We start from the raw sequence: 27,737 nt of genomic DNA, 5'->3' as shown, positions 1-27,737 counted from the left end.
GAATTAGTCATAATTATGCTTGTAGTTACTACTAACGAACACATCAAACTCTCTTAAATGGAGATGAAAAGTGTATTTTTTTTTAAACTATGGTGATTGAGAAAGAAATATATGTTAAACAATGTTTAGTTTCCAAAGTATGGAGTTGACACAATGTTTTCAGATTTATAAAAAGTCTACATGATTTAAAACAAGCACTTCATGATCTATCAAGTTTTCAATCAAAGCACACATACATTTTATTACCAAAGAAAAAGTTTAAACACGAAAACAGAATTTCCAATTAATTGTTAATACTCAACTAACTCAATCCAAATGCTTTTAATAACATGGTCACACATTTATTTGTGAATCTATGGTGACCCAACATTATACAGCTCGGACCACTCTCTTTTTCATGCAAATTAATACCTTTCAAATCTCAAAACCTACCATTATTATATCTGTTTAAGATGTTTGTCTCTTCTAATTTGATTACTGAAGGTAAAAAAAAAAAGGGTTGATTATTCCTAAAGAGTTGAGATAAGCTATTATTAGAGTAGAGAGGGGAAAGAAAGCGCGTTGGATGTTGTAAGACCCGTCCACAGAAGCACTTTGACACAAATAAAAAGTTCCAAAATTTGTAGAAATCATGCCCTGAAGCCCGGCATAAAGAACATGGTCATCACTTCAAACATACACATATTTCACTCACAGACAATAGCCAGATCATAAGACACCCCATTCTCTTGGCACCTTTCAACAACTTCTCCGTTTTCCCTCTCCATCAAACCCCAGATTCCTGTTTCAACCCCTTTTTCGCTCATCACTCGTTCCTTCAATAAAGGCTCAAACTTTTGCAACTGGGGTTTTGGATCGGAGCGTTAAAGAAGAGAACCATGTCAGACATAGTGAAGCAACTGTTGGCAAAGCCGATCCAATTGGCTGACCAAGTCACCAAGGCGGCGGAAGAGGCCAGTTCCTCTTTCAAGCAAGAGTGCTTAGAACTCAAATCCAAGACAGAGAAACTCGCGGGGCTTCTTCGACAAGCAGCGCGTGCGAGCTCCGACCTGTACGAGCGTCCCACGCGGCGTATAATCGCCGACACCGAACTCGTGCTCGACAAGGCCCTGTCTTTGGTCCTGAAATGCCGCGCCAACGGCCTCATGAAGCGCGTGTTCAGCATCATTCCGACGGCGGCGTTTCGCAAGATGTCGTCCCAGCTCGAGAATTCCATCGGGGACGTGTCGTGGCTCCTCCGGGTTTCGGCTCCGGCGGAGGATCGCGGTGACGAGTATCTCGGCCTCCCTCCGATCGCCGCGAACGAGCCCATTTTGGGCCTCATTTGGGAGCAGGTGGCGACCCTCCACACGGGGTCTCTTGACGACCGATCTGACGCAGCCGCCTCGCTCGTGTCGCTGGCACGTGACAACGACCGGTACGGGAAGTTGATAATCGAGGAAGGTGGGGTTGGACCTTTGTTGAAGCTGATAAAGGAGGGTAAAAAAGAGGGTCAAGAGAACGCCGCCAGGGCTATTGGGCTTCTGGGTCGTGACCCTGAGAGCGTGGAGCTTATGATCCTTGCCGGGGTGTGCTCTGTGTTCGCCAAAGTCCTGAAAGAAGGTCCCATGAAAGTTCAAGCTGTGGTTGCCTGGGCCGTGTCTGAGTTGGCAGCTAAGTACCCAAAATGTCAAGATCTTTTTGCTCAGCATAATATCGTTCGCTTGCTTGTAAGTCATCTTGCTTTTGAAACCGTTCAGGAGCATAGTAAATACGCAATTGTTAGCAACAAACCCACATCAATCCATGCTGTTGTGATGGCTAGTAATAATTCTAATGGCAATACTTTGAAAAAGGAGAGTGAATATGAGGACAAGCTTATGCAAAGTCGCATGCAGCATCCCTTAGGTGATAAGTCCACAAATCAGATGCTTAAAGTGGTCACAAGTACCATGGCAATGCATGCTGCCAACAAGCAGCAGCAACAGTTAAGTCAAGACAATGAAGGGACACAGAACTCACAGGGTGCTCCGCCAAAGGCCAATGGGAATAGTAATGGCAAGCAGAGCCATCAGTCCCACCAGCAAAGCTATACCTACTCTGGAATTAACATGAAGGGAAGGGAACTGGAGGACCCTGAGAATAAGGCTTACATGAAAGCAATGGCAGCAAGAGCCCTCCGGCAGCTCGCCAAGGGCAACGTAGCCATTTGTCGGAGCATCACTGAATCGAGGGCTCTGTTGTGCTTTTCCATTCTTCTTGAGAAAGGGTCTGAAGATGTGAAGTACAATTCTGCCTTGGCAGTGAAGGAGATAACGGCAGTGGCAGAAAAAGACGCAGAATTGAGAAGATCAGCTTTCAAACCCAACTCTCCCGCTTGCAAGGCAGTTGTTGATCAAGTGCTTAAGATCATTGAGAAGGAAGATACAAAACTCCTGATTCCTTGCATAAAGGCTATAGGGAATTTGGCAAGGACATTCCGGGCAACGGAGACAAGGATAATTGGTCCCTTGGTCCGGCTTCTTGACGAAAGAGGGGCAGAGGTGTCAAGGGAAGCAGCAATCTCTCTCACAAAATTTGCCTGCACGGAAAACTACCTCTGCCTTGATCACTCCAAGGCAATTATAAGTGCTGGTGGTGCAAAGCACTTGGTCCAGCTTGTGTATTTTGGAGAACAGACAGTTCAGATTTCAGCACTAGTTCTGCTCTCCTACATTGCATTGCATGTGCCAGACAGTGAGGAACTTGCTAAGGCCGAGGTTCTTGGAGTGCTTGAATGGGCTTCCAAGCAACCTAACGTGACGCAGGATGAAACTATCGATGCTTTGTTGCAGGAATCCAAAGGTAGGCTGGAGCTTTATCAGTCTAGAGGTTCAAGAGGATTCCAAAAATTACATCAATAGGAACAATTAGTAATTCATTGGTGTGGTTGTGAGGTTTGTCAATCATTCGTGTCTAATCCATTGTTCTTGTGAGTGTATATACAATCAAATGCCTTATCCAATTGTTCAGATTTGTTTTCAACTATAAAGAGAATTGTTTGCCTAAACCATTTGTTCTAACTTTCCTTTCTACCTCTCAAGTTGACCCTCTCATAGAAATTGTAACCAATGAAAACAGTTATAAAGTTATACTTTGTAATCGTGCCTTCGTAAACACTCTACTGTTGCTCTTTTCTAATGGGAAAGTAAAATGTACAGCTGAACTGTTTTCCTGAGTTATTCAGCTACAATGGGTTGTAGTAGTAGCAAATTTTTGTTTTCCACAATGGCCATTAGACGTTAATTTTCATAACGAAGGACCTATTAGTCTAATTAAAGCACTGAGGTTGATACATGCATGTTCTAAAGATGTTCCATTTTCCAACTGTCAAGGAACTTATATAGATTTTAGATGCACAAAACACAGTGGCCGGATGCGTAGTTAATTCCAAAGCTTTCAGGGCAACCAATCGAAGTTGATAATTTCCCAAACCTTCAATTGCCAAAGCAATCTGTATAATTTCATCAGAGAAAGTTCAAAGAAAATAATAATGATTGGGGGCAGATGAACCCTCTGACACGATGATATTCGCCACTGAATTTTAGTGGCATGGGGGCCAATAGTAGATTATGATAATTTTTGGCATGCATATATTCATTTCAACTGGCCATATTATATTGTTTGTATACAAGTATCACATGTAGGCCATTTCATCATGGTGGATAAATTGCTATCATCTAGAAAAAGTGTTGCTAGTACCTCAAACAACGAGGAATCAGGGCAAAATACAGTAAAAGGAATGGCCATAATGATCTTGAAAAGATTCTATATTATCAATTAAGAAGCTCACTACTTAGGCATACGGAAAAACAGCTAAGAAAGTGACATGGTTTATTTTATGACAAGGAAATCTGTTAAGATATCAAAGGGAAGCAATACACTTTAATATCAAACAAGTGAAATCAGAGCCCGTTAATTATACAGAAAAAAGTCATCAAGCCAGAATTGGTGTCTTAACAACAGCATCCCATGAGAAATTGAAAGGTTTTATATTTCTTTTCTCATCTGTAATACTGACAATAATGATATTTTTACTTTCTAACTATCTTCTTCGTCAAGTCGGTTATCATTTTATTATAATTATCTTTCTTCTCCTCTATTATCATTCTTCACAATAGAAACTATTGTCCAATCTGACAACAGAAAAAACCCTCGTCACAGTGGGTAGTTCGGCTAAGTGCATCAATCTGTACCCTACACTACTCTTTCAAAACCAACATTTAGGAATGCTGAGGGCAGAGTTACAACTAATTCATACTCCTATTACCACACCACGCACAGTTTGGCCACTGGTGTATTCTTCACTTTCAACCAATAATGATAGAAAATTAAAAAGTAAGTAGGCAATTTGTCTTCAAAAGTATTCATTTGTGTCAATTTAGATTAGAAGTATGCAATTTCTGAATTTGTTTGTTAACTAGTAATAAATATTTGCAGTAAAGTTAAACTAACTTATCACAAATATAATGATTTAAAAGACTAAATTTTCAAAGACGACTAATTGAAGAATGAAATTCTATACAAACTATAATTTTAGAAGTATTAGGAAAATTGGTTAAAGTTCGAAAAGTTTCTTCAGGGTCGGATCGGATTTGTAACTATCTGTGTAATTAGTTTTTTGGGTGATCTTTGTGCATTGTGAGGATATCAGAGAAGAGAAAGAGATTTTGTATGATGAAACATACAAAACATATTGTATTAGAATAAGAGAGGGAGAAAGAATATATAGAAATAGAGTTTAGGGTTAATAGAAGATTGTTTTCCAATAATTAATTATTCACTTCAAGAATTCTCTACTCTATAAGTCAAGAATTTAATGGTGATCCTAAAGACACTTAAATTTTTAGCTTAATGTGAAATAGACTTTTAACTATAACAAAATCAAATCAATGAGAGACCACTACTTATTTATTCAAAGTTAATCTTTCTATTATCGAACACCACGCTCATTGCTCATCCTAATTCCTCCTAGTGATTGCCTACATGCATCACATTCATTTCCTTGCGTTCACGCAATGTTGATTAGAAACAGGATCACAAAAACACGGGAGAAACAACAATGAAAACAAAATCAAAAACCGAAATCAAAATCATATATTCTGATTTACAAATGAGAAGTTATTAAGGAATATATCACTAATTATTGATATTATTAATTATTATATAACTTAATTAGTTATTAAAGAAATTGTATATAAATTATTATATGATATATTTAGTTGATTAAATAGACATGATTATGTTTTATATTCCTTTTCTAAAGTTACAATTTTGTTTTAGTATATATATATACTACACTCCAAATTCATTCTATTTGAAACCAATATATTTATTCTGGTCATGGTATCGTAGCATGACCTTAGTGCTCTTGTTATCAAAATTTTCATGTATTCTAAAAACACCAATACTGCCATGGTAGACGATTCGAATGGTTTTGGATCAGATATCAAAACCACTGATCCCCCACTCCCGTTCTATATTCATCATTCAAATCAACCAGACCATCTCTTGATTCATATCAAACTAAATGACATCAACTATCAATCCACGAAAAACATGACAAAATCTCAGGAAGTATATCATTCAACTTCTTCTAGTGCAGTACAAAGATTCATCGTGGAGCACATCCAAAAATTGGCTCAAGCAATCAATGCATTAAATCAAAACAATTTTGGTAATGTTGACGCATACGCAAATTTCACAGGTTTGATTCCATTAACTCTTGTGTCGATTAATTCTAGTAGCGCAAGTTCTTGGATTTTGGATATCGATGCCATGAATCACATTGTTTCCCACATGTCTCTTTTAACTAAACCCAAATCTTCCATACAAGTGTCAATTTACCGAATTGTGCTACAACACAAGTCACACACACGGCCACCGTTATTTTTAATGTCAAACTCACACTTAAAAATGTCCTACGTGTCCCATCTTTTAACTTGAACTTGGTTTTAGCTAACAAACTCACAAAAGGCCTAAATTGTTGCATTTTATTCTTTCCTGAATTTTGTATTTTGCAGGACTTGGTTTCGAGAAGATGATTGACTTGGGTAGACAGTGTGGTGGTCTATACTACATGCATCCATCAAAGAATAAATCGACTATTTTCCATGTCTCTCAGTCGTCCAACTTATGGCATTTACGCTTGAGACATCCCTCTTTTTCTCGTTTTTAAGTAATGTGACATTTACTCCTTGATCATCCTAAAGAACTAGGAAATAGTTGTACAATTTTTCCAAAGGCTAAGTAGACACTCATGCCTTTTTCCAAAAGCTCAATAACCACAAAATTTCTTTTTTCACTTTTACATTGTGATGTCTGGGGTCCTCCTCATAAATTCCTACACACATTGGTTTGCGTTACTTTCTTACTATTGATGATTTTTCTCGTTGCACATGGATTGTTCTCATGCATCATAAATCAGAGACAATTTTTATTAACTAATTTCATACAATTCGTACGACCTAATTTTTTGCTCCGGCCAGTCTGTTAAGACCCATCCGTCACAGGGAATTATTAGATGAATTTTAGCATCATTCAGTTATCAAGTTCAACATGTTCTATGCTACTTTTATTAAATGTTGGGCTTGTGTCAGCCATACATATTATTTCCATAAAAGCTTATTAGTATTCCCAAGTCAAAGTTGAAGGAAACTTAAAAGCTCGGTCAACCATTATCGATTACATAGGCCTCATATTACTGCTTCAACCAAACTATTCCATTCTACTTGGCAACGACTATGTCGCCTATCTCAATGCTCGACAAAATTGCAAATTACATCAAGGCTCAGTCAGCCATTTCAAACCATCACCACAAAAGTTAAAGCTTTAAATTGAACAAGGCAATTGTTAAAGTGTTTTATGCTCACATCCTGGCCCAAGTTGATATGAATAAATTTACAAATGTTGAAATTACAAGGGTTCAAAGACCTCCAATAAGGAGGGTTCAACTTTTCAACGTTCATGAACATTGCTATTTATAGACAATCCAGAGGAAAGAGAAATAAGTGTGCGTTACTTAGCACCGTTGGATCATTCTTAATCCAAAGGCTCACCATACTCGATAATTGAAACAACACAAATTGCCAGCCGTTAGATCAAACAGTGCTCATCGAACGACATTTTGAGAAAAGGAATGTCACATCTCTGACAAACATTAAATGTGCTCAACAATCACATCTCGTCTCGGGGCACCCAACGGTCACATCTCAACTCCTCAGAAATTAATAATTTTCTCGAGCTTGAAGGGCAAGTGTATTGGTCAGTACCGGACAAGTCAATCTCGACCTCGGTGACCAACTAATCGTGTCAAAGAACATCTCAAGGTAGTTAATAAATGGAAGCAACAACAATTACCAAAGTATTTAATAGGTCATAATCACATCTCAGATTATGCGAGAACTATCTCTGAGAAATCAGCTAAATACTGATTAACTGAAAGATATTAAATATATTCTTTAGATATACCAACATATCTTCCTATAAGTCAGTGATCACGATATACATCAGTGCGCAACTGATATTCAACCCATTACAACTTGGACCCATGACCAACATTATAAATAAACCTTTCACAGAGGTGTAAGGTACACTTTATCAGTTTCCAAATATACATTTTTTACACAGAGTACTTGATTCTTGAAGTACCTTTTTTCATATTAACCTCGACCAAACACCAGCTTTGTGAGGCCTCAACATTATTAAATTTTTTTTTCTCAACATTGTTCCTTGTGAAGGTTTGCACTTAGAAAAGGTCCAATTGTCTTCTCTTCCATGTAATTTGCTAACTATCATAATTGAGAAGCAGTAATATACTAAATATAAAATAAGATAATAATAATAATGATTTAATATGACAACAAAAGTGATTACAATTATAACAATCATAGAAGTAATAATTTTTCACCAATCTCATTTTCATTAACAACAAAAAAAAAGGTCTCTTCTCTGTCCTTATTGAACTTGAAGTTGCCACATCAAGGCAATGCTCGTACCCTAAATATTTGTTTTACCTTGCATATACTGAAGAAAAAAAAAATCTGCCAAAACACATGAAAAAGCAAACAAACAAATCAATGTTACGTTAATAATTATTTTTCCCAAATTAAAGGGGGTGAAGATGAGAGAATATAGTAGAATGAGAAAAAGATGAATAAAAGTGAAACCTGCTCATGGAGGATTCAAGCAAGCGAGGTCAGAATTGACCTGGATACTTCTTCCGCCTCCAGTTGCTCTTCCAACAATTAAATAATCAAAATTATATAGGCCTTCTTTTGTGCTTCTTTTATACTCTTGTGAGAGAGCATTGAGAAAGAGTGGAGGCTGATGAAAAGGCGGAATGGATGTAGTGAACGTGGGACGGTTACTCTAAATTTTTATAATAGTTGGTTATATGCCCGCTCTCATTACTTGATTAATCTTTTGCTTTCGCCCCTCCAAGAAGTTGAGAAACTCCATTTGCTTTTGACACCATTCCTATCACACAACCTTAAATAATGAATACGCAGTAATAACCCAATTTCTTCAAAACACATAAAATTCATGATGGTGAAAACCCAATTAGAAAAATGAAAATTGATATAGTAGAAGTAAGATCGGAACGGAAAAACTCCGTTTGTTCATGAAGCGGTGAAGAAAGGAATTTGAAAGAGGGTGCTTTTTCTTGTGGGTAGATAAGTCCTCAATATGCATTTTGTAAGAAAAAAAAATATTTAGAAGTGAAATAAATAAATAAGAACTTGGAAATAAATACAACATTCACATTTAATTTAAACGACACATAAAAGAAAACATAGAAGCATAACAAATGAATTTTCGATGAGTGATGTTGGTGGGTGTTTCAAATTTAAGAGAATAAGTCGTCGGAGGTTCCTCGATTAGCCAACAAAATGAATGAATCCTCATTTTTTTTCCTTGTATGCAGGGTTTAAAAACAAAGAAACCACAATGTTAGCCAAAGATTCACAACTAAATCACAAAACAGGGGAACAAAGATTCACAACTAAATCACAAAATATAATTAACTCTAACATTAGAGAAAGAAAGGATCCAGGAACCGGGACGAAATGCAGAGGTGAAGACGATTAAAAATTGAAGTAAATCCTTAATTTACAATTTGTTTCAATTAAGAGTAAAGAGAGAGAAACAAATTCAGACAAATCAAAAGTTGGAAGTAACCGCTTACGTTTGGTCATTACTTACTCACGTCTCCTAATATCTTTCTTCTCAAACACTCCCTCCCTTTAAGCAACCGCTCCTCTCTTTATTCCAAATATTTTTAAAAAGAAGAAAATGATGCAATACCCAAAATAATGAAATAAAATTAAATATTAATCTAAGGATAAAATAGAAAAAATTTAAGAGCAGTTAAAGAGGGGAACAAATTTATATGTAGGTATAGATGATTAAAAATATAAAAATAATTGTTATCATAGTTATTAAAATATATTTTTTATTAAAATTTATAAAAAATATTATTATAAAAATAATTATAAAGTAAATAATTTTAATAATTTTGTCATGGGTAAATTTTATTATAAATAGTTAATTCAAGTTAAAAAACAATTAAAAATAATAAAATAAAATAATGATAAAATACATTAATAACGAATTATTTATACAAAACTCAGTTACAGAATAGTTATAAAAAAATCCTTATAAATATATAATATATAAATTTATATTAAATAAGTTTTATTCTTGTTACTATGAAATTGAAAGAATATTTTTAATTTAAATAAATTTATCTTATATATACTTTTATGATAATTTTAATAATATAAAAACATTTATGTAATTTTATTGATATATTATTTTTTGATAGCTCTTATAAAGAAATGGTTTTCACATTAGAACTTTAAACAAAATGTATTCTAAAAATATTTATCAAACATGTCTTATTCTTTTATATTCCTATGAAGACAGACCTGAAGTTAATGACTCTTTCTTCCTACACCTCCATACCTTCTTGGCATACTAAATATGAAAATACCATTTTATCCTCTTTTTTTCCATCCCTTAAATTTAAAATAATAAACCTATGGATTATGTAATCCGGATATATTTCGGATTACATAATCCGGAAGTCAATTTTATATTTAGAAAAAACTTTCAGATTATGTAATCCGGAAGCTAATAACACATATGAAAAAAAGACTTTCGGATTACATAATTCGAAAGCTAATCTTATGTATAGAAAAGACTTCCGGATTATGTAATCTGGAAGTTAATCACAAAAGACTTCTGGATTACATAATCCGGAAGCTAATTCTGAATCTAGAAAAAGACTTCTGGATTATGTAATCCGAAATATTGAAAAGGATATTTTTGGAATATGAAATTTTTTTGAGGGTGGCACAAGAAGGTATGGAGGTGCAGGAAGAAGCAGCCGAAGTTAATATATGAAATAGCAAACAAAAAAAATTATCAATGGAATTTAGTCATTAATTCCTACGTTATTTTCTTCAAGAAGTCTTATGGGTTTGGGCCGGTCCAAATTGACCTAAGCCCAGGAAGAGAAAACTTGGTATAGTCTAATGTAAGCCTCCGTTAACCTAGAATTCTCATTTCCATCTGAGAGGTAGGTTATCGAAGTTTGCAGAGCTGTAATGGGACGTGTGATCCGTGCGCAGCGTAAGGGTGCGGGCTCAGTCTTCAAGTCCCACACTCACCACCGCAAGGGTCCGGCTCGCTTCCGCAGTCTCGACTTTGGGGAGCGGAACGGCTACCTCAAGGGTGTCGTCACCGACGTCATCCACGACCCTGGCCGCGGTGCCCCACTTGCTAAGGTTACTTTCCGTCATCCCTTCAGATACAAGAAGCAAAATGAGCTCTTCGTTGCCGCCGAAGGCCTTTATACTGGTCAGTTCATCTACTGCGGCAAGAAGGCCACTCTCGTAGTTGGTAATGTTTTGCCCATTCGCTCTATCCCTGAAGGAGCTGTTATATGCAATGTTGAGCACCATGTCGGTGACCGTGGTGTCTTCGCTAGGGCTTCTGGCGACTATGCCATCGTTATCAGTCACAACCCTGATAATGACACATCTAGGTCTGTATCCACGTTTTTGTTGTTCTGTGATAATTACATATTTTTAGTTGCTCAACGTAATTTATAATTTACAGTTTCAGTATTTGGGTAGAATTGTTTAGGATTTTACAAGTGATCGTAGCATTTTAATCTGTCTTTGCAATTATTGAAATTGTAATTCTGGAGGGCTTACCACAATGTTTAATTCATTGTTGAGGAATGTTGGGAATTTGGGTGAATTGGATTACGAGTTTTAATTGATATGCTAGGTGCAATTCGATTGTTGTGGGCGAGCACGTCTCATTACAGTGCACATCATAATATACAATTTAGTGACGAGAATGGTTTAGGGTTTTGGTGAATTGATTTAAGGGTTTGTGGATTGTTATTGAAATGGTGGGGCATTTGAGTGTTGTTTAACTGTGGTTCCTGCTTTGATACAGGATTAAGCTTCCATCTGGTGCGAAGAAGATTGTCCCCAGTGACTGCAGGGCCATGATTGGGCAAGTTGCAGGTGGTGGAAGAACTGAGAAGCCTCTTCTTAAGGCTGGAAATGCTTACCACAAGTTTAGAGTGAAGAGGAATTGCTGGCCCAAGGTGCGTGGTGTTGCTATGAATCCTGTTGAGCATCCTCACGGAGGAGGTAACCACCAGCACATTGGTCACGCCAGTACTGTCAGGCGTGATGCTCCTCCTGGACAGAAGGTTGGTCTCATTGCTGCTAGGAGGACTGGTCGTCTTAGAGGACAAGCTGCTGCAACTGCTTCCAAGGCTGATAAGGTTTAAGGAGAGAGTGTTGTTAGGATTGGTATATTATTTCATTTCGTGTTTTCCATTTTTGTTTTTCTTACTAGATTGTTATGTTAATCTGTTTATCCTCTGTTTTGAGAACCATTTTCTCCCCAGAACATGGAGTTTTTAATAGACGGTCATTTATATCTTTTTAAGTTACATGTCCTACCTATTGCTGAATGATGGCACTGTTATTGTTATGGTGACATTGGTGATTTGTTTTTGGATTCTTTGTAGCTTTTCGGAGTTGCAGTGGTTAATAACTAATACTTCAAGTTCTTTTTTATTCTCTTTGATTAACTCGTTCGTATAACTTAACCGTGATATAAATTTACATTATTTTTAATAGAATCCAATATATAATCATAAAAGATTGAACACAGCGTAAAAGCTCTAGCAATTCTGTATGAGTTTTGATTTTGATTGAAAAGTATATTACCAAACACATTATTTTACATTGTTTATTGTATAAATTCACTCAGGCGGCGTTGATGATTATTAAATACCTTTGTGGAGGTGTTTTTGTGTCTTTGCATTTTGAATGACAGTATTACTAAATTAGTGTATTTAACGTTTTGTCTAGATGAGAGTGCAACAAATAGTTATTATCATCATTTGTGACTGGCAATCTTTGGATGATGAAATATCTGGCTTCTTTTGGATCCAGCTATTAAGGCTTTTTCATGATGTAGGTTGTGTATAGATTGAAGAGATGATTGATGATAAAATTTTACCACTTCAATTGTACACGGATTCTGCAACACAATAGCAAATTTCATGAATGAGACATGTATCTCTCTTAGTGAAAGATAAAATCAGTATTTATTTTCTAATAGTAATTAATTTTGTGGCATCCTTCTTGTTCTACCTTTGGTGGTAAGGAAGGAAATGAAAGAAAATGTGGGACAGAGATATGAATAAAGTGAAAAAATACGATGAACAAAACGTGAAGAAGGAAAACTTGTCCCTTTAAAAAATAATAAATAAATTAGAATCAAATAACTATATAATTATTATAATTACGTAATTATAAAGTTACTGATACATTTGTTATGGAATAAGACTATCACTTTCTTCAATAACTTTTTTTCTCATTCAAAATATCTACTTAAATATATCGATCTCGATTTTATTTGGCAAATTTTTATTAATACACAATTTTTCAGTCTTAAACTAACGTGACGAAACTTAAATTTAAATATCCGATCTATAATTACCATTTTTTTCTTTCAGTTTTTGTCATATAAATCATCTCACATTTTTTCAATTTCTCTTTCCTTCCTTTTAATTTATTTTTTATAAAAAAAGCACTCATAAAAGTAAATAAACTTAGATAAAGAAGATTAATACTCTCTCATACTGTGTTTTATAAACGTCGAGAAAACTAACGGTGATCTGATAAAAAGAAGAATATTAATAATGATTTAACTTTTAAAAATATATCGCACGTAATAATGTAGGTAAATTTAAATACGAAAATTATTCCCTGTGTGTGTGAAACGCCACAGTCCTCCATCGCATTGGTGTCGTATGATAGAGAGAAATGAACAAAACGACATACAGGTGGAAGGTGGGAGGCGCGTAGGGGCATTTTGTGAGGTTCACCTCCCTAAAACGACAACCAAAACTCGTTCCCAGAGACAAAACGCAACACCTGGGCGAGTGGGAAAATGGCAGTTCCAGAGAGGAACCATAACCGTTTTTATCATCTTCATCATCATCATCAACATCAAGTTTTCTCAGTGTTAATCGTTCTATTCCTCATCCACGTGGACAATGCTCTCTGCATCAGATTTCCCGATCGGGTCGCCCCACCCGCCCTCCACCAATCCGACCAACAGCGCTTGCAGGTGGCTGTCTTCGCCCTCGGGAGCTTCTGGCGATCCGAAGCCGTCTTCGGCTGCTTGCCCGGCGTTGTTCACACTACCGTTGGCTACGCCGGCGGATCCAAGTCCAACCCCGAATACCGAAGCTTGGGTGACCATGCGGAATGCGTCAAGGTTCCAAGTTTCTCTAATTTCCCACTCAATTGCCTCTTATTCTTACTAAAAGATAAAATGAACTTACTATCACTAATTGGTTGAAATTGTGACGTCCGTATTCGTGACAAACTGTGAAGTGTTCAAATTTAATAGGTTCATTTTTTAATCAATTGTTTATAGGATGAATCTCATTTTAATTACTAGAGCTTGGAATGGATGAGTAACTGTGATGTCGGTTTGAAATGACTATGTTAATCGTTCTTGTTGAAACTACTCTGATGATATTAGAGTTCAGTTCATTTCCCCGAGTAAAGTTTCTCTATATTGATGTTTGGAATTGGGATTATTGCATTTCATCAAATGATTGGTGAATGAGATTTGTCCAACCAGCAATTAGACTGTGGTGTTTGCTTATTGTTACAACCTTACCCACATTTTCTATGTATTTCCTAGTAGCAGTTCAGGGAATAAGTTTTCTGGCTCGCCATTGTCTTCTTTTCAATAGACGTGTTTTCAGTGGAAACAAGAACATTCTATTCGTCTAGACATTGTTGTGGTGTTGCCCACCTTGCTGAGTTTTATGTCCTTTAGTGATACAGAGTGCTTTAGACTCAAGAAAAGTAAAAGTTTAAAACAATAAAATCATCTCGATATTTTGGTCAACTTTTGAATTTGGCGCTGGTTGACTTATTCCAAACACCCAACCATCTCATAATGATGCCCGGTTGTTAGGATTGGTAAGTAGTTGTTCTGTGTTTTTTTAATTTTTGCCCCTGGTGTATTGCAGTATGTTTCTTGTTCCTAGATTGTCATCGTAACTGAGTTACCTTGCTAGAGTTGAAAACATGAAACATCTAAAGAATCCAACAAAATCCAATAACAGCTCAAGGCTTCTATTTCCAAAGAAATGCTATGTCCTCACATGTGGCAAAGGTTGCATAAAGAGTGCTAATGGTTAGTATGTGTCAAACCAATGTACCAATAACTGAGTGAAATTTTGCGTTCTTTTATGTCTGTAAACTCCAAAGCCCATAGGCGGACTAATGTCTTCCATCACTTTGTTTGATCTGTATATATATCCTTATTATTCTATAAATCATGAAATTGTCAAGCTATGGAGGAACTCGTGAACATTTGACTTTAAGTTGTGGATGGCAGGGACTGTGATATGTGTTGAATAATTTGGAGTCATATGTCCATTGTTCATGAAAGAAAAACTTTTATTTGTGGATCTGGCAAAGAGAGTATTATTGCATGCTTTATCATGTCATGGTTGTCTTGATTCTTGAATCCGTGAAGACTAGTATATATTGATAATATTTTGTAATATTGAACAAATAAGAGAATTTTTTTTATTTTTTGTGAAGAAACTAAATTCATCAATCCATGCTACATCTTAATATTCAGATATAACTGCTTGAATTTATTATTATGAGTTGATGTTGGTCGATCTTAATTAAATTAGCCATCATGGGTTGCTATTACAATGCAGGTTGAGTATGATCCACAGCAGAATAGTTTTAGGGATCTACTGGATGTCTTTTGGTCTAACCATGATCCTAGGCAAGTGTATGGCCAAGGTCCTGATGTGGGTAAACAATACAGGTAGGAGGAGTACTATCGCAACCACCACTTTTGAGATCCTCCCCATATTCAGCCTCACGCTTAGTGTTATGTACTGAACAATGCCTGTATTCTGGCAGATCTATTATTTTTGTCAATGGAACTGAAGAATCAAGAATGGCTTCTGTCAGCAAAGAGCAGGAACAAACCAGGTCAAGAAGCAGCATCGTGACTACTCAAATTCTACAACTTGGAACATTTTACCCTGCAGAGCCTGATCACCAGGTTTCGTTTCCAAAATCGTTTTGATGTTTGACAACACTAATTTGAGTGAATGGTAGTAAAAATCAAATTACGTCTTTTTAAGTTTGTTTGGGAAATAATGTTTGTCTGACTGATATGATTCATGGTCTAATACTTCTAATTTTTTTAAGACGTGGAACCAAAAAGTTTTAATTTTGACAAACTTGGATGACTCAGCAGATCATGAACAAGCTTAGGAGACAAAACAACAGGGCAAAATTCAAATGACTGTATTTCACAATAGTAGAGGCCCCGAGACTCATGTATTCTTCCAATTATCTAAGTCATACCATGTTCCTGAATGACAAAAGAATCATCATTAGATGTTATTGAGCAATTAAAGGATTGTCAAATTTTACTCAAAGTGATTAGTTTGAAAGGATAGTTAAGGATAAATAAAACAGAACTTAGATTATATGAGGGATAAAGAGAAACTTAACCAAAGTTTTGGGAAGCAATTCTATTCCTATATCTGCCAAGGTAATTAGGCAGGTAATTAGGTGAGGAAATTTAAGGGGTGACATGGAAGAAATTAAAGAAGCATTACCAACTATGTGATCAGAAGCACCTGAAGATCATGATAACCTTGACCTAAGAACCAAAGTTCCACAAAGGAAGCCCATGATAGAAAATTGTTGTCCTTTAGTTTCTTTGTTGTAATAGTGGGAGTTTGAGAGATAGACAATATGTGGAAGCCGTTTTGTGAAAAGGGAGAAGAAAGCACTTTTTTTTTCAGACGAAGGCTAGATTTACTCCTTTTTAGTAGAGGCAAAATGGAGGTGAGGCTAGATAAGGAACTAGACTGCACCAACAAACATTTCTGGGCAGATGCAATGATGTTCCAACAACCGAATGGCTGTGTGTGGCTTCACATATCAAACCGGGCACCTGAAGAAGGGGGCGCATGAGGGAGTGTGGCTGTGATTCTGGCCGCATGACTAGTTGGGTTAGGTTGTGCTCATCGAGGCACACAAGACCCTAATCTCATTGGTGATATCCTGATAGCAGACGGAACAGATGGTGGTGAATGGAAGAGACAGCAGGATTGTACCTTCTCTGATGTCAACTTTGAGATTTTAGAGAGCCTGCGAGTTTCTTGCCACTCATTGGTCTATATTGTGTTTGTATTAAAAAAAAGGTAGTGTACAAGAGAAAGAAGAAAAGGGAATAGGGGGCAACCACCCTTCTAGATAAATAAAAAAACCAGCTTTATAAAAGCCTTAACGACAAATAAAAGGATTGTTTTATCGTCTGTACATTGCAATAGTTATTTATTTGTTGGAGTTGTTATTCTGGGAAAAAAATACTACTGGAAATTGCCAGGATACCTGTTTGAAAGGGCATTGAATGGAAGTTGTTCACATTTCAATGGTCATACATGCATAGTCTTGGATTGATGTTACATTGGATGAAACATTAGACAATTTTCTGTAACAGGTGAAAACTAAAATATTGCCTGTTTTGTTCTTAATATGCAGAAATTTGAACTCAAGCAAAATACCATTCTTCTTCAATTAATTGGCAACCTTCCTGCCGAGGAGCTTGAGAGGTCTAGCCTGGCAACGAAATTGAATGGATATGTAGCAGAGCTTTGCCCTCCTAATATCCAAAAGCGTATTGATGCCAAGATCAATGATATTATCAAAAGGGGTTGGCCAATTTTGAGGGAGTTGTAGTTGGCCTCGTGGGAAGTTGCTCAGATTGTCAACGTTTCATTATTCACCTAACTCGCTCGCTTCAGTATTACCTATAGGTTTGTTCAATAGCTTGTATCAGTTGCAGGGCTAGACGTAAAAAATATAGTGCTTGCTGATTAAACCACTGTGTTTTGATTATTGTACGTGTAAAGTCTTTACTCTCCCTCATCTTTAAAAAGAACTTTGTATTTTTTGTTCTCTTTTATTATGAGGACAAGAGAGAAACTAGTAAATTTCAGCTTGGTATCAGTCAAGGGGAAGAGTAACTGATTATGTTGGTGCCTATTTTAGAATCTTATCATTTTTCATAAGCTCCTACATTGTTTAATGGGCTTCTCAGTGAAAATCATAATATTCTTGGAAAAAATATTTTTTGAATTCTTCCCTATATTTGTTGTAATCAAGTAATTATTATGTATGCACTAATAAATCTGTCCACAGGTTTGGATGGTTGCTTTATTTATTTAGTTGTGTTGCCACTACTATTTGTTCTTCTCCCTTGTGGTGCATAGGAGGGGGAGGGATTTTTAGGACTTTCACTGAAGTATATAGTTAAATTATCTTTGAATGTACACTTCAAAATGTGTTTTACATTATTTCATTTTTTTTTTGTATTCTAAACAATGTGGTTGATGGAAGGAAATTTCTCTACAAGCATGAGCTAATTTTAGAAAATATTTTTTCTTCCGGAAATGTTTATAAAGGAATTTCCTAACAATTCTTTTAATGTTTAAATTTTTGTAATTTTATTTTCACGTCTAACCCAAGTTTTTCTACGTTCTTTAAACCAACACATATCTTTTTGAGCAAGAATATCCTGTAGGATTTTTCTTATATGCCAATTCATTATTATCAATATAATCCAATTTCTAATAATCCCAATTCATTATTATTAGTATAATGCAATTTCATATGAATACCTTTTACGTGAACCTCCAGAATAAGTTAATTTATTCCAGTTTAACTAGTGAATAAGTCAAACTATTCCGGTTTGCCTAGTTAATTGATTATATAAATGAATAAAATGTAAACTTTAAAAAATTAATACTATGTTTTGTAATTTTTGTTTTATGTCTATAGAATTTTTTTATCAATGCCACTAATCTTTTTAGTAATAATTCTTATATTTAATATTTTTGTATTCGGCGGTGAAATATTTTATTTAAATAATAAAATTAAAAATCAATAAATTAAATTTTCTTATCAAAACAAAATATTTAAAAGATTCAAAATCTTAAAATGAAAACAATTAAACTATTTTTTTTTCTCACCATATAACTATTAATGTTAATTACTCATTTCTTTTAGTTAAATAAGCAAACTCAAGCCATAAAGTAAACACACACTAAACATTTGTCAATCAAACTCCCATATTCAAGTTGTGACTTCAGCACAAGCATGGGAAAAGACAAATCCTCTAATCACGTATCCAACCTCTTACAAACATGAATCTCATAACCTTAGTTCCTAGGTCCACCACTCTACGTGAACCAACCATTTGCCCAACAAAGAAAATGGTTCAAGTTCCCAAACATCGTTAGTATTTAGCACTTATTCACAAAATATGAAACTGTATATGTTTTCTGTCAAAAAAGTCCAACGTCTTTACATTTAAGCATGCTTTATAGAAGGTAGTTTTTCAATTTTTTCCCAACTAAACTAACTGTCTAATTATCAGTTATTTAACAGCAATAGAGTTTTAATTTATTACAATACATCCTATTAGTTAAAATTCTTAAAGGAAATCAATCCTTACTTGTGTCTTACTTCAATGAACTTGATACTCTTTAAAGGAAGGCTTGGTTTGTGTCTGTTTGTTGATTCTCAAAATTAAGTTTAAACTTATATTTGCTTATTTGATCTTTTAAGAATTGAAGCTTTAATTTTATATGTTTGTTCTTTCCATATGCAATTCGATGCTCTTTCATCATAGTCTCAAGCCAAGTTGATTCACATGCTGATGTAGCTAGGGTGTTTTTTCTGTCTCCTCTATCTTAACACCAATCTGAGTTACTATAATCATGAACCTCTTCTTCTGCATTCTTCTCATTTGAGGATAGAAAACTCTCAAATCTAAAGTACCCTTTAAGTACCTTAGAATTCTCTTTGTTGCTTGAAAATGAGAAGTCTGAGGTTCCTTATAAACATGTTTGTCAACCCTACATTGTATGCAATGTATGATCTGGTATTCCATAGATACCTTAGTGATGCATGAATGAACATCCCTTTGCTTGTCTTAATAAATTCAATGCCTATGAATATGATAACTCTCCTAAATTTGTCATTTCAAATTCTTGCATGATGTTTTTTTAAACTTAATTATATCATTCAGGTTACTTTTCGTTATCAAAAGATAATATACAGAGAGATAAATATCAATAAATTGTTTTTATGATTTCTAATACAAATGCCTTGCTGAATAGTGCATTTACTGAATTTCTGTTGAATAAATAAAGTCATCAATCTCAAATTCCAAGCTCTTAGAACTTATTTATGATCACGTAGAGCCTTCTTTAATTTATGTACTTTTTCTTCTTGTCCACTTACTACATATCTTGGTGGTTGTGTGGTATAAACATCCTCTAGCAGAGGACCATCAAGGAATATTGACAGTGCTTTGCTGCTACTAGAGTAAAAACTACATTATAATCTTGACCACACTTCTGTAAAATCCTCTTTTAAGAAGCCTAACCTTATATAGACCACTCCAATTGGCATCATTTTAGTGTGAAAAACCCATTTTATATGAAGTTTCTTATTTCCATTTCCTAAGTCTTGTTTTTTTAATGGACTTCTATAATTTATGTAGTGAATACTTTGAGATGTTTCTTCTTGACCAATGGTTTTGATTCAACAAGAAAGGCAAAAGGCAGTGCACTAATTCTCCCTCTACATTGAATGATGTATCAAAGTAAACTTCGTAGTCTTTAAATGATTTGAGACCTTTTTGTTGGTGGTCAAGTGATTCAGTAATGTACTGAATATCACTTAGATCCTCAAAGATGCATAAGAATATTTTTGTAAAATATTATATTAGATCGATCCATCTTTCTGATTCATCAATAAAAACTTCTCTATTGATGTGAACTTTCTTACTTTTAGGATTGTACAACTACAACTATAAGCAAATGTTGGATGACAACCAATGAGAATCATTATTTTTCCCATGTCATTAATGTGAAAATAATTCAAAACACAAGAAGAAATGATGAATTTTGCAAGTCCTCATATGATGAATGTGAAGAGACAAAATATATACTTGATTGACGCATTATCAAGGAGTTTTTTTTAAAAGTTTAGTGAGATAAGAAATGTACACAATTTTAATTGACAAACGAACGGTCTAAATTTTTTTTCAAAACTTGTTTTCACAAATATCTTCTTCTAAGATTAGTTAGATTTAAATAATATGTAATACAAAAATATTAAAAAAAGAAAATATTTAGTCTAAATATTTTTATACTAATTCTTCCGTAAAAAAAACTATAAGAAATATCACACAATTTTAATTGACAAACGAAACTCTCTAAAAATCTTTTCAAAACTTGTTTTCACAAATATCTTCTAAGATTAGTTAGATTTAAATAATATGCAATACAAAAATATTAAAGAGAGAAAAGATTTAGTCTAAATATTTTTATACTAGTTCGTCTGAAAAAAAAAACTATATCTAATTCTCAATAAACTAATTAAATTTCATTAAGCAGACTAATATTGCAAGAATACAAACGAGTATGATTTGGAATGTAATCACTTTTCACTAAAAACACAAATATTATTTAAACAACAACCACTATTGACTAAAACTCTTAAGTAGTATTTGGACCGCATGTACTCCTAATTAAAACACTAAGTATTATATTTTTGACTAATTTACCAAGTATTGTTTAAAATATAGTCATACTTGACTATAATCGAAAGGTTTACAAAGAAAGTAATTTAAAAAATTATTAGATTGGTAACTAAAAGAGGGATATGTCTTGCAAGATTTGGTTCACTCTCTTGTTGTTTCTCACAACTACAAAGTTCACAACTACAAAGGTTAAGGGACCTCTTGAACTTGATCTAACAATCAAGCTTCTTTTTAAGTTGACTCACACTTGGCTATACTTCTTGAGGGGTATATACAATTAATTTCTTTGTAGGAATTATGTAAAATGGATTAAGTACCTAAACCAAAGAATTGAATTTTTCTTTTTCACTTCTAGACTCCATGCCACTCCTTGAGCTCCTCAAATCTAGGGGACCAGTGTATAGAATGGACCAAGTACACTGGACTAAAAACATGAATATTCTTTTGTACCTTTAGGCTCTTCATCGCTCCTTAAGTTCCTTAAGCTTAAGGGGTCAGTGTAGAAACGAATTAAATAACCCTTAGTTAACCAAGAATTGAACTCTAATCCTCCTAAGTCAAAAGCTTAAAAAGTATTAGCAAACTCAAACTCTACTGATATTACTTTTCTTGCATAAGCACTTTAAAAGAAAAGAGAAAAAAAAATAGTTTAAAACCTTTTTATAAAAAACAAATACATAAACTATTTTTTGACTTATAATATTAATTTAACATTTACTTTTCACTAATAAGCGCATTGCTAATTGTTTACCAAACACACATTCTTTCCAACAAACAAATAGCTTACAGTTGAAATATAAGAATTTTGGGGAAGGGAGGAGTATTATCAAAATTATGATATCAAACTGTAGGGTCTCATATGTTTCAGCCACATTCACATGTCATTCAAACTTCTAAATGTCATTAAAAATTACAAGCATAACACACGATTTTAATTGTCATGAAAGCAATATATGATCCAATCTAAAACCTGATATATTTATATCAGCAGATCTTGACCTCAACAAGAATCCTGGATATCTTCTACAGATGTTAAAAGGAGATAACTCCGTGTAATCATTTCGTCCTCTTAATAATGTGGACTCCACTGTCGGTATCCACAATGTCACTAAGTTCACCAACTTTAAGAGCAAGGGTTGCATCTTCAAAAGGCTTCTGCATCTGCCCACGACCAAAAGGACCTGCACCCACGAAAGTTATTTCAGTTTAATTGCTAAAATAAGGGATGAAAAATGTATGCTTGTGTGTCACTTAACATATGCATATCATGACTGAAAGTAGATCCCCAATCCATTATGACGAAGGATGAGTTTGGTTTTGGTTGTGCATCTAAAGCTTTACTTACGTTTTTTTGCAAGATTAACATCAAAATTTACAAAAAACTAGTGAGCAACTGTTAGTTACTTCAAAAGTGAGTGACACGTCCACTGCTAAGTACACTCAACAAGTAAAAATGAATTAACTTACAAGTTTGTTGTTAGAAGGAACTGCATTCATGAAGACACTACCTTCACAACCACACAATAGATCATACCAGACAGTTACAAAGATTGAAAGATTCGTTGTTTTAAAAGATTGAGCATAGTAGCCCTTTAAATGACATTCAAGCAACTATTTGATCCGTTTACAGTAAGGCTGGCAGATGCCGATTGCCATAGAAACATCAAGAGGGCAACAAATATATACCATCACCATCAAATCAAAAGCTTTTTTTTCGATACTGACTTGGAACTTATAAAGTGCTTCTCAGTTCTCAAACAAGTAGCAGCCTTTTTCAGGTCTTCCAATTTATATTAAACACAATGACATGAAATGAGTACTATTTTAGATACTGTTTGTGGTACTGAGGAACTAAAATATATGGTTTTGGATACAAAACAATTAAGTTTTTATAGTTTTATTTTGGTAAAATGATAACAAAAACTCAAGGGATACTTTGGAAACATCTGGGATTAATGAACACCAGAAGATGAAACCAAATTACTTTGAAAACTGGTAGAAGTCGCATCAACTTCATACTTGATGCAAGAACAGGTATCTTCTTTTTAGTCTCTCGCATGCTTCTTTGGTGACAATCTTGTTCGAGGTACAATCGAACACTAAAAGTAGATATCTAAACTCGATTTGCTACATCGTAGAAAACTAATTCCCCATGGCAACACATATATAATCTAATACACGTGATAAGAATCTGGTACATTAAAATAATATGGAGGAAATTCCACATAAAAAGATGAAAGAAAACACAAACGTGATGTTTATGTAAAAGCTCACGAAAGTGTGGAAGATGACATAAAAAGTGAGCATTGGTGAAATATGGGAATTCTTATGATACACAATAAGAAATGTTAATGAAAGTTCAGATGATGTTCTCTTAATAAGAAACACAAGAGAAACAAGTGGCATCAGCAGATTTGGTGCCACTAATTGGGGCAGGCATGTAAAGTGAGATAGTAAAAGAGCATACACAGCTAGTTTGAATAATACATAATGCATGTAAACCTACCCAACTTCTGACATTTAATGAAAACTTTTATTATACGGATTACCAGAGTAAAACTCAAATTCTGATTTAGAAATACGGCCAAAACACCTATGTGGGACTACATCTAAGTTTTTCTCATATAATTAAGCTCATAAATCTTGTTCTGTTTTGTTACATTGCAATAAACTAACAAGAAGTCCTCGAATAACTAAACACAGCTCCATACGTCAAGCTACCTGAGCAATACTTGGGACTATGAAGCCTGGACACCTACTACGACATGGGATACAAGACGACCAAGAATATGGGAACAAGACAAAATTTTAAAATTTAAGATATGAAAAGTTATGGATGCGTCAACAAAAATTTATGAAATATTTTATATAGATTCAGAATATTGGCAAAGAAAGAGACAATTATTCTTTCTCAATAATTGATAACTATAATGATCACAATTTACAAAAAAGATATTTGTGATCAAAACAAAAACATGATAAGTCATGGGTAATAAAAACATATTTTGTAGACCTCAAAACAGCCTCAAATGCACAAGCATTGTTGCTAAATAACTATTTAATTCTTATAATATCACTATCCTCGCCTTCATTACCATCATCCGGGGAACGCATAGCTTCTAAGTTTGATTAATCAAGAGAGAATTCTACCAATTCAAGAAGCTCAACATCATTATCACATGAATATATCTCCACTAAAGTCCCACAAACCTTGCCTCTCCTTTTTTATAGAATACATATCTTTCACCTTTTCTAGACATAAATATTCAATCTTTTTAAAATCAATTTTGATCCTCTTCAAAACAATGAAAGAAGAAGTATGTACTCTAATTCCACACCTAGCATGAAGAACAATATAAATGCTCAAGAAGCTTTAAGGATAGTATTTCGGAAAATATTCCGGAGTATCAAAGCCATAAAGTCACTTCAAGACAAGTTGATTGTGATCCTGCACTGAGATTTAATAGTAACCAATCTTACGATTCACACTGCACAATTGACCCAAAATTCGGATCACCACTACCGACACCTCAGAAGCATAAATTTTAACTACTAACACGATTTTCAATTATCAAAAATGGTCATCAGAATACTGAACGCTCAAAAACATACACAATAAATCCAAATGCACTTTAATCTTTTTATCCTTATTTAAAAATATTATTATTATTATTATTATTATGGAAATAGTTATCTCAGAACTGACCGAGATCGCCACCCCGCTTGGAGGAGTTGCAATCGGAGAAGCGAGATGCGACGTCCTCGAAGGTTGCCTTGCCCGAAACGATGTCATCGCGAAGGGCCTTGAGCTGAGAAACGGCAGCTTCTCTTGTGGTGCTCTTGATTATGCGTCCTTCTGGATCCTTCCACGACGCCTTCCTTCTAGAACCTTCGTGCTTTATCAGTATGTGCGAAGCCCTAATCTCACCGCCAACTTTTGACGACGACATCTTCACCTTCTTCTTCCGGTTCTCCTTCTCCGATCGATCCGCCGCCGAGGTGGACGCCTTCTTCCTCTTCCGATCCGACTCAATCTTCGCCGCTCCGGTCACCCTAACTCCCGAGACAGAACCAAACTATGCGAAACTGAACGCTTTACGCTTCACGCTCCGGTATTTATAGAGTGGTCCTAAAACAAGGGTCACTCGTGTTTGTGGATATCTGAGACGTCCGTTTGAGATCCATCGTGCGGGTCAGATTCATTATCGCTTCTTTGTTGATCAAAAACCAATACCCTAACACTGTTTGCGCCGCGTGTCTTCATCTTATTGGTCTTTGCTACTGTTTAATGGTGATTATGCTCTTTTTCTCAGTGGGCATGAATACAAGTAAGTGCAATGGGCAATTCCAACGTCATCTACAACTATTCCCATCTATTTGTACTCACAAATCAATTGTGAAGTGCAGAGCAGTTTCCTCCTGTTATTTTATTTATTTATTTTGCAACAAAAAAACAAAACTTATTTATTATTCTATATATTATATATTATATATTATAACATTTATGACTGTACTTGTTTAAATAAAAAATAATATCTTAACATACTAGTTATATTTCTAGATCATTCATTATGCTGGTGGTAATCACTTAAAATCTTGTTGCTATTAAATAAGTGTTTGTTAGAAATAGTTAGTTACAAAAATAAGTTTCTATGAAATGTGTAAATATGCAAATGTATACCTTTTTTTTATATATGAAGTAAATATAATTTTGTTTAGTTTTATTCAGTTTTCTTTTTTCTTAACAATTGTTCTTCTATGCTAATAATTAGCATTATGAGCTTTTGTTTTGAAAAGAATGATTCATTTTAAAGAATGAAAAAAATGATATTAATATAAAATTTACTATTTTTTTCCTTATTTTTAATGGGAGGAACTATGATAAATGATGTGTTTAATAGAAGGATATTTCTTATTTTAAAGATGTGACTTGTATTATCTATTATGAAAGGAGAGAATGAATTCATTAGATCCACAGGGTACAGGGTGAATTGATTTTAATATATTTTTTTTAAAAAAAAACCTTAATTAAGATTGATTCAAAAATTGGATGCATTAAGAAATAAAATAAAGTGTAAAAAAAGTTATATTGGTTCAGTTCAATCAATCCTACATGAATTTCAATTATTCAACTTTAAAATTGTTGATTCCACTAACTTTCACAGAGTTATAAGTTATACAAAGAATCAATTCATCAACAAAATCAAGAAAATATTGATAAAAAAAATATTAACTCTTATCAACTCTAACAATCTAATAAATGTATAACTTATCACCAATTACAACAAAAACAATGAAATAATATAATATCAAATAAATATGTTACCATTTACACAACAAAAACAGTCACAAGATTAACACCACTACAAAATCTTATTTCAAATCCTTATAGCACAAAATTGAGTATAAGAAAATGATTAGAATTCTTAAAAAAAAAAAACTTTTTGAATACTTGATCATTCTTATTTGAAAGAGATTCAAGTGCTGTATTTATAAATTTGAAAATCACTCCCATCTTACACAGTTAACCAATTATGTTAAATATTGATCAATTATTCTTTGCAAATCGACTAAAGATGATTTGTATTCTAATTGATTACAATATGTGCTAATTGATTAATTTAACTCTAATATTTAATTTTAAAACTCATTTAATAAATTATGTAATCAATTATTATACTAAGAATTATGAAAACACAAAAATTGGTTGAATGGTTTAATTGATTATTGATGAAATAATTGATTATCAAAAGTCATTAATCAATTAAATACAAATTTATTTAATTTATTTTTTTCTAAAAATCTTTTTAAAATATTTTTTCTCTTTTTAAAAACATTTTTAATTTATTTTAAATTTGTTGTGTGTTGGTATTATTAATAGTTTTTTTGAAAGACTCACATAATAATTAAAAAAAAAAATAGACACAGCTAAAGCATCTTCATCTTCATTCTTCATATCAACACACCATTTATTGGAGATAATCTTCAGGTCTAACATTATCAAGACTGAAAATAGCAATGTTTAATATTAAGAGATATAATTAGTAATTAAAATTTGCAAAGACCAATAACATGGAATCATAATTCTTTTAGGGAAGAAGATTTTATTTTATAATTTGATCTTAGATTATTTTGTAATTCATAACTCAATATATTAGGATTTTTTTACTTATGCCGCTTACTTTTTACTTAAAAATGTTATTGTTTTATTCATCTTGTATTTTACAAAGAAAAACATATTATTCTATTGATTTTGTATCATACAATGCATAAATGATTCAATTTATAATTCGTAAAATAGCCCTTTTAGTATTTGAAAGCTATTGAATCAATTATATTTATTTCCAAAATATAAAAAAAAATAAAAAATTGTAAGCTACTTTTGACAGTCACGTTAATTTATAATTAAATAGTATTTAGTCTAGGATAAATGTTTATTTTGATTTTATATAACTAAAATTTAAAATACTTTTTTAAATTATAAATAAACAACATTGAAA

The 27,737-nt window shown here is 33.9% G+C and overlaps 4 protein-coding genes across 4 annotated transcripts; 3 read left to right on the top strand and 1 right to left on the bottom strand.

The window, feature by feature from the left end:
• The first annotated feature begins 361 nt into the window (after window positions 1-361).
• On the top strand, window positions 362-3,028 carry LOC137808451 (uncharacterized). Its single transcript, XM_068609571.2, has one exon. It carries the CDS (start codon window positions 879-881, stop codon window positions 2,880-2,882), a length of 2,004 nt encoding a protein of 667 aa, XP_068465672.1. The 5' UTR covers window positions 362-878; the 3' UTR covers window positions 2,883-3,028.
• A 7,544-nt stretch (window positions 3,029-10,572) lies between these two features.
• Window positions 10,573-11,994, top strand: LOC137808450 (large ribosomal subunit protein uL2x). Its single transcript, XM_068609570.2, has 2 exons — window positions 10,573-11,068; window positions 11,491-11,994. Exons 1-2 carry the CDS (start codon window positions 10,629-10,631, stop codon window positions 11,831-11,833), a joined length of 783 nt encoding a protein of 260 aa, XP_068465671.1. The 5' UTR covers window positions 10,573-10,628; the 3' UTR covers window positions 11,834-11,994.
• Window positions 11,995-13,301: 1,307 nt separating this feature from the next.
• On the top strand, window positions 13,302-17,847 carry MSRA5 (Peptide methionine sulfoxide reductase family protein). The gene is made up of 4 exons (XM_068609569.2): window positions 13,302-13,839; window positions 15,314-15,426; window positions 15,525-15,669; window positions 17,166-17,847. Exons 1-4 carry the CDS (start codon window positions 13,510-13,512, stop codon window positions 17,361-17,363), a joined length of 786 nt encoding a protein of 261 aa, XP_068465670.1. The 5' UTR covers window positions 13,302-13,509; the 3' UTR covers window positions 17,364-17,847.
• Window positions 17,848-22,041: 4,194 nt separating this feature from the next.
• On the bottom strand, window positions 22,042-25,328 carry PIN1AT (peptidylprolyl cis/trans isomerase, NIMA-interacting 1). The gene is made up of 2 exons (XM_068609574.2): window positions 24,944-25,328; window positions 22,042-22,418 (listed from the first exon to the last, which is right to left on the bottom strand). The coding sequence occupies exons 1-2, from the start codon at window positions 25,185-25,187 to the stop codon at window positions 22,294-22,296; spliced, it is 369 nt and encodes a 122-aa protein (XP_068465675.1). The 5' UTR covers window positions 25,188-25,328; the 3' UTR covers window positions 22,042-22,293.
• Between the last annotated feature and the right edge of the window lie 2,409 nt (window positions 25,329-27,737).

The sequence above is a fragment of the Phaseolus vulgaris genome, chromosome 3 (genome assembly GCF_051622355.1).
Source record: "Phaseolus vulgaris cultivar YP4 chromosome 3, ASM5162235v1, whole genome shotgun sequence".
In the NCBI taxonomy this organism is placed as follows: Eukaryota; Viridiplantae; Streptophyta; class Magnoliopsida; order Fabales; family Fabaceae; genus Phaseolus; species Phaseolus vulgaris.
This window is presented reverse-complemented; position numbering and strand designations above follow the sequence as displayed.

What these genes read in the sequence shown, in the direction of transcription:
- LOC137808451 (XM_068609571.2), top strand. Translation starts at nt 879, where the DNA reads ATGTCAGACATAGTGAAGCAACTGTTGGCAAAGCCGATCCAATTGGCT.
- LOC137808450 (XM_068609570.2), top strand. Translation starts at nt 10,629, where the DNA reads ATGGGACGTGTGATCCGTGCGCAGCGTAAGGGTGCGGGCTCAGTCTTC. An exon ending in CCTGATAATGACACATCTAG is followed by an intron (nt 11,069 to 11,490) that starts GTCTGTATCCAC and finishes GCTTTGATACAG; the next exon opens with GATTAAGCTTCCATCTGGTG.
- MSRA5 (XM_068609569.2), top strand. Translation starts at nt 13,510, where the DNA reads ATGGCAGTTCCAGAGAGGAACCATAACCGTTTTTATCATCTTCATCAT. An exon ending in GATGTGGGTAAACAATACAG is followed by an intron (nt 15,427 to 15,524) that starts GTAGGAGGAGTA and finishes GTATTCTGGCAG; the next exon opens with ATCTATTATTTTTGTCAATG. An exon ending in CTGCAGAGCCTGATCACCAG is followed by an intron (nt 15,670 to 17,165) that starts GTTTCGTTTCCA and finishes CTTAATATGCAG; the next exon opens with AAATTTGAACTCAAGCAAAA.
- PIN1AT (XM_068609574.2), bottom strand. Translation starts at nt 25,187, where the DNA reads ATGTCGTCGTCAAAAGTTGGCGGTGAGATTAGGGCTTCGCACATACTG. An exon ending in CAAGCGGGGTGGCGATCTCG is followed by an intron (nt 22,419 to 24,943) that starts GTCAGTTCTGAG and finishes TCGTGGGTGCAG; the next exon opens with GTCCTTTTGGTCGTGGGCAG.